Source organism: Onychostruthus taczanowskii, unplaced genomic scaffold (genome assembly GCF_017590055.1).
Source record: "Onychostruthus taczanowskii isolate IOZ18803 unplaced genomic scaffold, ASM1759005v1 scaffold12, whole genome shotgun sequence".
Classification (NCBI taxonomy): domain Eukaryota; kingdom Metazoa; phylum Chordata; class Aves; order Passeriformes; family Passeridae; genus Onychostruthus; species Onychostruthus taczanowskii.
In genome coordinates this window covers 16014172-16026807 of record NW_024498351.1, presented here as the reverse complement: position 1 = coordinate 16026807, position 12636 = coordinate 16014172, and the positions used below count along the sequence as shown (strand labels likewise).

Sequence of the window (12636 nt, the reverse complement as noted above, 5' to 3'; positions counted from 1 at the left end):
GAAAACAATATGTAGATAACCCTTTATCACTAAGAAAAAAAGAATGTGCATCTAAAATGTGTTTTATTATATAATTTTGTTAAATGTAAGTGATAAAAATGCTGTTAATTCTGCCAGTTGCATAGAAAGTCAATTCTGTTTTTTCATGAATCCACTGCCTTGTGTTATTTTTGTGAATAGATGTTACGGTCATCTTAGGAAGTTTCCATTTCCACTGTTCGAATAACTTCCAATTTCTGTGGCAGCAAAACTAATTTTTTCCATAGAATTTCAAAATATCTATGAAATTTTGAGAAATTTCCTGTCTTTATAGAAGGGAATTTCTCAATAATCAAAACTTGAATGAAATTGACAGGGTAAGTATGACCAATCTGTTTTTAAAGTTACTGCTTTGAGTTGTTTTTTGCTCTGCCTCTTTTTTTTTTTTATTTTTTTTTATTTTAATCAAAAGAAGAAAAAAATAGTTAAAATATATTCTTGAAATCCCAAATGGACGTAAGAGAGAATGTCTTTAATATAAAAATGATGCAATATTTGATCAGACCCATCTTATCCTTATTCTCACATATTTTTGTTTAACTTTTGCAAGAAGCACATGTATTTCAAGAGAAATCAGAATTGAAGCTATTACCATCTTTTCTTAACTAGTTGTAATAGGCATATTTTGAATAGAAAATCTGGTAAAAAAACAGCTATAAAATGCAGTTCAGAATTGAATTAGTCATACTCGAAACCTGATCATAATTAACCCTGGCAGACAGTACTACATGATGAGACTGAAGTTGTTGAAAAATGTGTTCTTCACATATTGTAGTTGCTAAATGAGAATTTTCCAGTCTGTGAAAATAAGGAAATCCGTAGTGTAGAGTAAATGTGGATTTCTTATAGCTTTTGCAGCTATGAAGGAGCCTTTCATGAGAAAAGCAATACACTCTGTCAACATTAATATCCCTAAAGTAGCGTGGAGAATAAGTAAAGCAGAATATTCCATTAGTTTCCATCAGCACCAGTCATGGCTGAGCTCTACTTCTAATCAAGTTTTCATGTTTTGTTGGATGTGTATGCATCTCTTATAGCCACACAGAGACCTGAAGGTCATATCAGATGACTGAAAGCTACCAGTATTGACTGCATAAGGAGCTGTACATAAAAGGAGATTTTTTTGTCCTAAAGCTTCTGCATTTTCACTCATTTCCAATATCCTTCTCTTACTGCTAGAAATTTAATTTAAAAAAATAGATGTGTTTGGAGTCATTCACTGTATCTTTAGGTTTATGCAGTAGGTGTACATCCTCATTCAGGAATACATGCCATATCAAAAAAAACTGTCCAGAACTAGGGCTATGATATACTTACTGGGAATGACATGCTTACAACCAATGGCATAAATAATAAAATGATCACTTTATCTGCATTTTATTTCAAAAGCCACAAGTTTTCATGGCTTAGCCAATAACCAATTAGAATGGATTAAATGCTTTCAGTTATTTTCTTTGTTCCACTTGTATTTCTTTAGAAATGTATGACAGATTGTGGGAATGAAGTCAAAGGAAGACAAATATAAATCATGTTTCCACTAGAAAGTACCACTGTGGTAGTAGGAGACTAAAACAGTACTTCTCAGAAGTTAAGAGGCAGTTCATTAAATAGTTCTATTTTCATTTCACATTTGCAACTTGCAGAGCTATACAGTGTATAAGGTTTTGTTTTTATCCTTATCATGTTATAAAACATGAGAAAATATTCATCATCCTGTAATAAACATTGGTAAACTGTGCTTTAGAAAAGTCTGCCACAGAGATTGGTGAGTAATATTATTTGTATTCCATCTCTTAAAACAGAGTTGTTTTTATCAAGTAACATCCTTTTAAATTCCCTTGTGCTGCCTAACATGTGCCCCTGGTAAAGTAGAAATGCATCTTAGATCACTTAGGAGGAAACAACGTTTCTTCACATTTTCTCATTGAAGCATGCTTGAATCATGTGTTGTGCATGTAATTATGTGTTTACATTGCTGGCATTCCAAAACAACATCGTGCAACCTGATGGAGTCTGAGTACTGCTGTCATGTCTTCCCCTTGGCCCAGCTGGGGAGCTTTTCACAGTGAGGCATAAATACACTCTTGATCCTCAATCTAGAGTTCCTTCTGCTCTGATCAGAGGACAGCCTTAGCCTTTGCTTAAAGTTAGGGGTTTTATTTTTCCTTTAAAGGTGCTCTTAACCTTCATACCACATGCTTTTCTTTCTATTAAATGTAAAATAATAGGTTTCAATATCTTTTCAACCCCCTAAATGAAAGCAAGCAGCATCACAGATTCGAATGATTTTGTTTATCGTAGTTTCACATAATTTATGTTTTCAGTAGACCAGGAGTCTCCTGGAAGCTATTCTTCTGCTTTCACTGATGTGGGACGATGTACTCCAAGGGAGAGAAGAGGAACTGCAGACAAAGAGGTAGTGAAACAACAATAAATAACACAGCAATACTCATATGGAAAATTGGTAACATCTTTGAGACAAGATTTGTCTTGGTTTTAAGACAATATAATGATGGAGATCAAAGGAACAGCATCTTCCTTTTTCATTAAGGAGATTGGTACTTCAGGAAATTGAAATAATATCAGGCTTTGTAAGATAAGCTGTATTCTTCTGTTCATTATTAAATAGACATGGACATAAATTCAGTATTTATTGATCAGCTCTATCAAAGCTGATTGGAGTGTGTGTTTGGAACATGGAAAAATAACAGATTTGACTGGGGAAAGGCTGTTCAAAAACCCAAAGTATTACACAAAGAAACTACCTTAGTTTCAAAACTGATACAAAACATCTATATTTCACCTTTTTTTTTGTTTGTTTGGAAAGCAAACCACTGCTATTAGTGGATTAGAAAAACCAGTTATCCTAAGAGGAGTCTCTAACATCTGTAGCAGTTGGTGATTATAATTAGGTACTGATTACTTGCAGTAATGTTTTGGAAGAGGAAGTGGAAGCAGGCATACCACCTTTAAAATAACACAAAGCATCACTGAAAAGTACATATTGAAAAATAAAGTTTATTATTCTGTATCTTAAGAATGCTTATAGATCTAGAACTATAAATGCTCTCCAAATAACATAAAATATTACTATATTTTAATTGTTAATATAGAAGATTTTGCTCTGGGCTATATACCTTGATAAATGGTGGTATGGTTAGAACTGAATTCAGAACCATTTATACCCCACTGATGTGCTTGTATTGCTGCAATTTGATTAAAAGTCTGATTTTTTAAAAAAAGATTTCTCATTACAAAATACAGGCTAAAAAAGTTCCATAGCCATATTGTTCCATAGGAGTTCCATAGTTCCATAGGAGCCATATTATATGTTTCTTTTAAAGAATCTTGTGACATGGAAAATCATCTTTCAACTTGAAAATACATAAAATACTTAAATTACAAGCCATTTTTAAGATCACTTTAAAAGGTTTAAAAATGTTAAAGAGGAAAGGCATATCTATTTCCAGTATGTTTTATACATTTTCAAGTATTTTGTATTTAAACAGCCCCACTGTTCTTTTAATATCGACTTTTTCTGTTATTTGCTTTAATAGTTACAATACCAGCTGTACCAAAATCAGGAAAAACTGAATAGGGCTTAGCTACAGTTGATATGAATCATATGTTGATATGAATATCCCCTCCTGTCTAAAAGACTGTTTTTAGTAAGAGCAAGGAACAGAAAAATGCTTTTAAATTCAGGCTATCCTATTTGAAGGAGATCTGTAATGGAAAATTGTATTAGTATGGCAAAATTCAAGTTGGCAGGATCCCTATAAACTTCAGGGACTTCTTATTTTAGTGAAGACAGTTCTGTAGGTGCACTCCATTTGCTAGTCTTAAAATGACAAGAAGAGAGAGAACCAAGTCAAGAACACCTGGCCTGGAATAAAGGTAAAATTTGAAATTTACAAGTGTCCCTTTTTATTCCTGTCATAAAAAGATGTGCACCTTTACATCATGACAAATAGTATCTCTCAGAAATAGCATAATCAGCTCATTCTTAGTCACTAGTACATCCTAGAGAGGCATTTATTAGAATGGGGTGTTCTTATCTGTGCAAGTACTTGCAGAGCAAGACTAAGTCACTTTAACAAATGCCCTCATGTGGTTCTGCCTTTCACTTCCTCTGAAGTATCTGGTGCTGGCTGCTTGTCAGATGCAGACAGTCCTATTGAGCTTACATGCTCTTGGTGACAGAACTTGATAAATGTATGAAAGAAATGTTATCATGTGATTGCCTGTGACAGCAAGAGAGCTGCACAGATGACTCAGATCACCTCCAGTCCTGTGCTTTCTTAAAACTATGAATGTAATTATAGAAATTAAAAATATTCCAACCATTTCCAGCTGTCAGAGGAGATGTAGATATATATATAAATGTAATGCATCATTGCAATTGAAATTGGCCTACAGAAAACAAGTTCACATTAAAGGCACCTAAAATACTACAGAATATTTAGTATGAGTATTTATGTTGCACCTAGAGATCTAGTTGCTTAAAAGTCACATTGACATAGTTAAGTTTTTTATTTACTTTGGTACTTCTCTTAAACATCAAAGTAGTCTGCATTAAAATTTAGCTATTTCTGGTTTTAGAACACTAAGTCCCAAACACCTAACTGCCTTAAAAAAGAAATACATATATTTTATTGCCTATTTCTTCAAGAACCACTGAATAGCTCATCCTTTTCTTTTTGGATCTTGGACATCTTTTAAAAATTGAAACACATTTATCATAAAGTAATACTACCTAAATGTATTAATCACTTCACCTGTTTTTCAGAAACTGCCAGCTAGAGCTGTATATGACTTTAAAGCTCAAACTTCTAAGTAAGTACTAGACTTTTGTTCATTCAAGAATTCATAATTCAAGCAAACTCTTTCTACCACTTAAGTGGTGTTCGAGCCAGTTTCAACAGCAAGTGCCATGGACAGGAGGACCCTGCTTGCTGTCACTGCACAAGCAAACTGTGTGAGAAGTTACTTTGTAACAAAATTAAATTATTATATCTCCATTGTATCTGTTTGAACACATGAATAGCTGTGCATCTTCAGCCTTCTAGAGCACAGGTTGTGAAGGACACACACTGAATGCTCTTTGTTTATTGTGAATTACATTTAGGTGACAGAGGGTAAATTGCTTAAACTACTGTCATAGCTAATGAGTTTATCAAAGTCTGTATAATGCTTGAGCCTCTTCCTGTCTGTCTTAACATACACAGGTTTTCTGCAGGACGTGACATGCCACATACCAACACAAAAAGCAGTGATCCATACCAAAAGATTGGGAACCATTGATTTAGGATATGAGACAGTCAAAGTAAAATATCACCAATTCATTTCTACCATTGTTCCAATGATTCAAGACATTTAAACAATCTTTAGATACCAAACATTGACACTAGAATTACATTAGCTGTGTCAGGACAAAACTCACAACTGAAATTACCAGAGCAGCACATTAGTTAGCTCTTGAAAAACCGAATGGATGATAGAGCAAAGATCTCCCAACGCAGGATCTGAAAAGATTCTTAATGATGTCAAAAAGTCCCTTTTTTGGTATCCAACCATTAACAACTCACAGTCTCTGATATTGAGAGATGGTGAGAACATAATCCTATGTCCTTCATGCTTCTTAATAGCTGTTATGAAAATGTGTAGAGCAGAAGCACACCAAGCTCTTATGCTGCAGAAAGGTAGTGATAAGCCGTGAAGATGTGGAATACACTCTGTGGTTTCCATACTGAATTCATAAAGAACACACCAAGTATCCCTCTGTCATAAAAGCAGTACTTAAACAGGTGGTCCAAAAGACATCACAGTTGCATGCACACATCATATTAAGTTCTCTGGTGGTAACTAGCAATGCTTCTTTGGAATCACAATGTAAGACAGGCGTTTGAAACCTATAGATACTGCATGGCATTCATAACTGCGAGTCATTTGATTTTCTATGTTATGATCAACTGATAAATGTACCACAGCTGTGACACTTTTTCTTCAAATGTTTAGTTGTTACATTCTGTTTCAGTTCCAAACTGTAAAATCTCAGGAACCATGCAGCGAGGAGAGTTAAATGTAAAGCTATAAACATCTGATATAAATAAATTTGTTACAGAGAGCTGTCCTTTAAGAAAGGAGATACTGTCTATATCCTCAGGAAAATTGATCAAAACTGGTATGAGGGTGAGCACCATGGAAGAGTTGGAATATTCCCAATTTCTTATGTTGAGGTTTGTTCTTTGTTTTAATTCCTTTAATTAATTTGGGTAATAGGTCCACAAACCACATGAGAATGACGAAAATCTGGTTTTTCTTTTTCCTTAGAAACTTTCTCCCCCAGAAAAAGCACAGCCTGCCAGGCCACCTCCCCCTGCACAGATTGGAGAGATTGGAGAAGCTATTGCCAAATATAATTTCAGTGCAGACACAAATGTGGAGTTATCACTTAGAAAGGTACAGTTGAGAACTATCTTCCATCAAAATACCTCTATAATGTCTCCTGCTACACAGAATCAATATAATACTGTGCTTTGTGCACTCTGCATTCAAGATTTGCAATGCAGAAAGCAATGCCATGGTAGGAAACTCTTAACATAATAGCCTGTTAGCTTGCAGTCTGTCTCAGCTACCTGCAAATACTGTAAATGTGTTTTACCTTTAATTTGGACTGTGGCAGAGCAGCATATGCAATCATCTGCTAACTGCCCAGCTAAATTTTGAGTTTTCACTTCAATTATCTATTCTTTTTTTTAATTATTATACCTGGCTGTCGCAATTATTGTAGTAAGGATTTTAATGCAGAATAAATAGAAAATTACAGAAGATAAAAGATACCAAAAAGAAGCCTCAGAGATATTTTTGTGAATGTAAATATTTTATTTAATAACATCTCTTTGTTTATAATGTTCTGTTACCTTTCCTATGCATATCTTGTTGGCTATACTGCATTGCACATAAACAAAGTAATTGTTTAATTTCTGAATTTCTAATATTTTGTTAGACACCAAAATATTAATACTGTAGAGAAACTTTATTATTGCAGATATTAAATACTTAGTTGTAAGTAGTGGTTACTTCTCATCCAGTGGGAAGTTCTGCCCCTTACATTTGTTTTTCTGGGGTTTTTTTTATGAATTATAGTTCATAGAAGCTTTTCAGTGGTTTGTTTTTCTTTTGAACAAAAAAGTAAGGATAGAGATGTTTGTTGGTGACCTACAGTCTAATCCAGCATTACTGAAAATAATGGGTGGTTTTTTATTCATTTGAATTTGTAAAAGTCAGAGAGGCTTAAAAACCCCAGGAATAGGAACTTAGAAAAATTAGAAGTTGGGGATAATTCAATGTCTTATTTCTTTCTAAAATTAGCTTTTGTGCTTATTGTGGTGATCATAATCTTGACAGCCCAGTTTTGGTTTGTTTGGAAAGTTGATTTGCACTGGTTTTCCTTTATTCCATCTCACTAAAGACAATTGTAGTGAACTCCACACATCAATTACAGAAACAAAATTAAAGAAAATCAAAAGAATGCAAAACTAATAGGCAAGGATTTGTTTCAGAAAGACATGGTGAAAAGAACATCATGTAAGCCAAAGAAGGGTGTAGTTCATAAAGTAAAAGGTTTGAATACAAAGTTGATGTTTCCCCATTTCAAGTTCTATAGTCTCTAGGAACAGTGAGGTTCTGCCCATTTTACATAGGAAAAACACTTCTCTCATATTTTCAGCAGACGCATACTTTTTAGTTTTCTACCTTCACTTAGATTTTACTGATAACAAAGCACTTGCATGGATTTCATTGTTGAACTTTTATTACTCTTAAGAAAAAATGGGCATAGCAGTCAATGTATACTATAGTTGGGGCATTAGCTAGTGGTTTGGCCAACAATTAAAACACGTTATGTTCCAAAGAAAAGAGTTAATGTTAATCTTCCAAGCAAGAGGAGAGGACTACATGAGATTCCCCTCAGATAAAAGAACAACATTTATTGTCCATGCCTAACCCCTCATTTTACTGGGATGGTAGTTTTATACGTGGCTGTTATCAATGGGAGGAAAAATGGGAAAATGGAAATGATGCTCAAGATTGATGGGAAGCAGCACTGTAGGGAAGATACTATTGTGTGTGTTAAAATAATAGCTGTTATGTACAAAATTAACTTTCAATGTACGTGCTGATAACTCATTTTCATAATGTATTTCAGGGAGACAGAGTAATTCTTCTTAAGCGAGTTGATCAAAACTGGTATGAAGGTAAAATACCAGGAACCAACAAACAAGGCATCTTCCCTGTCTCCTATGTAGAAGTCATCAAAAAGAATCCATCAAAAGGTGTAGATGACTATCCTGACCCTCCAATACCCCAAAGCTACTCTAGTGACAGAATACATCATTTAAGTTCAACTAAGGTAAGGATTTTCTGATGTTAGCTGCCAACCCTAGAGTGGGTAGAAGGACTTGTACATTTTGTTAACATTATACATAATTTAGGATTAACTACACAACATTTTCTTTCGTTCACAGATAGAATTGCATTACTATGTTGTTAATAAAAAAATTTTAATAGACAAGTATGTCTCATATTATGCCAGGATTTATGCTCTTTTCTTAATTGGCTATTACATTATTTTTAGTAGAGATTGGTGAAATTTGGGCAGAAAAGTCAAGTCAGCAGAGAAAAATATATTTGGGTATCTTAGCAAGAATTTGAGTGTTAAGAGTATTTCTAGCAGACTTCTAATAGTACAATGTGAAGACATTCCCATAACACAGCTGTCCTAAAAGCCTACGGTTCCATAAGCATGCAGGACACAGCTTGCCAAGACCAGTTCTGTACCTTTTGAAGTAAAGGAGAACAGCCAGTGATTCTGTGCCAAAACCTTCCTCCTTTTGCCATTCACAGTCTGTGAGGAGGATAGAATGTTGGTACATTCTTCGGAGTGGTACAAACTGACAGTATTATTTCATTTAGGAGTGAGATGATTGCCATCACTTTGTCAATGAACTTGAATTCAGACCTTTATGGCTGTATATTTTTTACACCAGATGTATATCGTTGGTTCTGAATTGTTCTCCTTCCTAGTCTAGATAACCACCACAAACCACACCACAGGATGCTGCAGAAAGATTCCTGTGTTCTGGTTTATCATTCACTTGTGAGGCTTTGTACTCACCTGTGTGGGGAGCATAACATTTTTGGCAGTGATAGAAACTAAGGAAGTTTCTGCATGCAAACTGTGCTTAGAATTAACTTGTTATCAATTACTTTGAACACTCAAGATGGAAACTTTTCTAGATCTTCCTCTTTACCTTTGTTGTTTATCTCTTCAGCAAGGGCAGTGGGTTTTGTGTGTAATTATAAACTTCTTTATCCTGCTATTATTTCATGTTTTGTTTGGGTTTGTCCTCTTTTGTACTTCTACTTCCATACTTGGTGGTCATCCACATGCTTCAACTTTGAAATAAGTTCCACATTTACCAACTACTTTGGGGTTGTAAAAAGCTACCAAAAGTCATTTATAGGCAACAGTAGCCTCTGAAAATATTTCTTATTACTAAGTATTAGTTGGTTTGGGACAGTTGCTCAAACAGGTCTTGTCTGGTTTTCCAGAATCTGTCACAACAGAGAACTAGATCCTATCTCTTCTATTCCCACAAAACTGCTCAAGTAACATCAGATTCTGTAGCTGCCAACTGAGGTATTCATAAGCTAGGGCTTATTGTTACAGGAATCCAGAGGGTCCTGAAGGCAAGTCATGACTATGAGGCAGCTCAAGTGCTCCCTAGTCCAGAGATGCCTCTCCCTGTTTTCTATAGAGCAGGCTTCTCTCTAAGGTACCCTGCCAAAGCTCCATAGCTCTTATTGAGCACAGGTGATGCTTCAGAGCATGTACAACCATATTACAAAAGTATCCTGCCGCTATTATTAAGTTAGTTTTTACTAAATTAATTAATGAGGGAAGGAAATTGGTAGAAGCCTTCTTTTTAACACAGGATAGTTCTTCAATAATCAGGTTTAAAAAAAAAAAAAAAACCAAAACCACCTTCCACTGAGACTCTTAAACACACATCCTTTTTCTGGATTCAGCTGTATTCAGAAATGGCAATACCATAAAGAAGACATGTTGTTCCTGGTTACCTAGAAGAATTTCATCAGTCCTGGAAGTGTTCTAGAGTTTACCACACTTTCTGATACCACTTTCCCTATTCCTTTGGAGATTTTTACCACATATCACTCCTTGTTGCTAGAACAATTGTACTAAACTTCTCTGGCCTAATGGCAGTAAAATAAAAAAGCAATACTAGTTGTAAGCAAGTTTTGCTCTCTGTAACTTAGCCTGATCCATCTATATCTTTAGATCTAGCGCAGCTTATAGCCATGGGAAAGTAAAAATGGTGAAATCTCCTCAGCAGTAGTATTGACCTTAAAACCACAGATTAGGGACCCTTGCTTAAGAGGAATGATGAAGGAAAGAGACTGGATATTTCTGTAACAGCCTAGCTCGGCTTTAGCAATCTGCATTGTATCAGTCTATGCTGTTTACTTTGGTGCAGAAGACTCTGTAACAAAGGTCTAACTATAATATAAAGCTGTTTGCCTCAAGAAAACTCAAGCAGAAGGTAAGTAAACAAACCTCCCTATTCTGCAACATTTTTATAGACTTCTGAAATTATTGTTCTCTTCTACATTAGTAAGTGTGTAATAGTCCAGATAATTTAGAGGTGTCCATCTAATTATTTTGGATAGTTGTAATGATGAGATCAAAATATTTTTTGCTCAATTTTAATTTTGAGGATTTATAGTAATAAAAATGCATTTTCAGTATTTACTGAAGCAATGGATATCTACTGATGCTGTGTACGTATGACTCACCAGTCTCTCGTTCTTAGAAAAGGACGTTTCTTTTACCAGAAGGATACTTCAATCAATATTGTGTATCGGTACTCAAAGCATACTCTTGTGTACTGTGCTGTCACTATTTTAAAAGCATTGTTGACTGCCTATGTCCAGTTTGAACTGAATGTACCTTTCACAAATGTTGACTTCATTTTGAACTAATAGGGTTAATTTTGAAAAACAAATTCATTCTGAATTCTCAAATTCATTCATTCTGAGCAGCTGCTCATGCCTTGATAAAAGTATGCAATGTATTAAAGATGTTTCTTAAACATTTACTCAGAAGTACTAAGAAAAAGTAGAAGTATTAACATTTTAATAATTAGAAAATACCTCAGTTGTTGTACTTAGAAAGAGCTATTTAATGACACCTGAAGTGTACTTCTGAAAATTCTATTCTCAAAATAAGAATAATGGTTTGGGAAAATTTCATTAATATTAATTGTATGATTTAATAACCTGTGACAGGCTCACTAACTGAGCACCATAAGTAACATAACTTCAGCAGATCAAATGCAGTTGCCTTCATGAATGTAATGATTCAGATCTATCTTCATGTTTGACATTTATGCCCTAAGCCAGAACCTGATAGTTTCATGTTTCAAATGTCTTTCCTGCTGTTCTGATTAATATAGTAGTGATTTCAGACATCCATGGTCACTGAAATTGTACCCTGTAATCCAGATGATGGCACAGACATTTTTCTTTTCCAGTTTACTCATATCCTAATTCTCTGTCATGCTTATCTATTTCAATTCCCATGTTTTTCTTATTTTTGAAGTTGCCTTCCCAAGCACTGACCCCACTTTCCAGACAACTTCCGTCATCTTGGTCACACAGTCATCAAAAGATTCTCCAGGTTGACTGTAGTGACTTTTTCTCAAGGACTGTTGGGTTTCCACCTTCAGGCATGTGCAACTTAAATTCTCCATCAGTTCGAGACAGCTTTCTTTGTGACTTAGAAGAACTCAATTCTTTGGCATTAGCAACCTCCCAGACTGTAGCAATCTCCCCAGGTAACAGCATTCACCATGTTAAGGATGGTCACTTTATGCCAAATACAGAGGTGTTTCTCAGCTCTCCTACAGATCTTCCTCTGTCCTCTCTTGTATCTCCCTCTGTCTCATCTTCAGCCAGCTCATCTCATGATATAGCATATAAACATGTCAGCAACAATATCAAGTCAGGAAAAGATAAAGACATAGAAAGCATAATTGACCCTTTAGTTATTGAAGAACCTAGAGATTTGTCAGATACTGCAAGAGAAGGTGAACGTGGCGCTATGTGTAACATCCCTTCGCCATATGAAGAAGGTTCCTTGTCCAGTGTGCTAGCTGCAAGTGCTGAAAATGAAGAGGAAATCTGTACTGCAGACCTGTCACTTAATAGAGAGGATCAGTCAGAACCTCAAGAATCAGATTTCTCCGGAGAAGCACAAGACACAACAGAAGAACTGACTAGACTGTATATAGAGGAGGATCTGGTACATGACAGTTTAGAATTCCCAATAGCAAGTGGAGAAGATTCTATGGATTGTTATGAAGGATATACTTCACCAAATATCTTTAAGGTATTTTAATTTCTGACAACCCTGACTTCTGTGTTCAGATAACTTAGTATAATTATTCTCTGCCTTGTAGCTACATGTTTGTATTGTGCACAGGCACACTTTTATATAATTGCATTTGATAAAAT

The 12636-nt window shown here is 35.0% G+C and overlaps 1 protein-coding gene across 16 annotated transcripts in view; it reads left to right on the top strand.

The window, feature by feature from the left end:
- The window catches only part of SORBS2 (sorbin and SH3 domain containing 2), a 142022-nt gene that overhangs the window by 116849 nt on the left and 12537 nt on the right, over positions 1 to 12636 (top strand). For 14 of the 16 annotated variants that reach the window (XM_041427826.1, XM_041427823.1, XM_041427815.1 and 11 more), the window contains 5 exons: positions 2367 to 2455; positions 4829 to 4875; positions 6164 to 6278; positions 6373 to 6501; positions 8249 to 8452. In XM_041427826.1, coding sequence (XP_041283760.1) covers positions 2367 to 2455; positions 4829 to 4875; positions 6164 to 6278; positions 6373 to 6501; positions 8249 to 8452 — 584 coding nt within the window. Of the gene's footprint in view, positions 1 to 2363; positions 2456 to 4828; positions 4876 to 6163; positions 6279 to 6372; positions 6502 to 8248; positions 8453 to 11722; positions 12512 to 12636 lie in introns of all 16 variants that reach the window. The other 2 variants (XM_041427817.1, XM_041427816.1) reach the window with 2 other exon arrangements.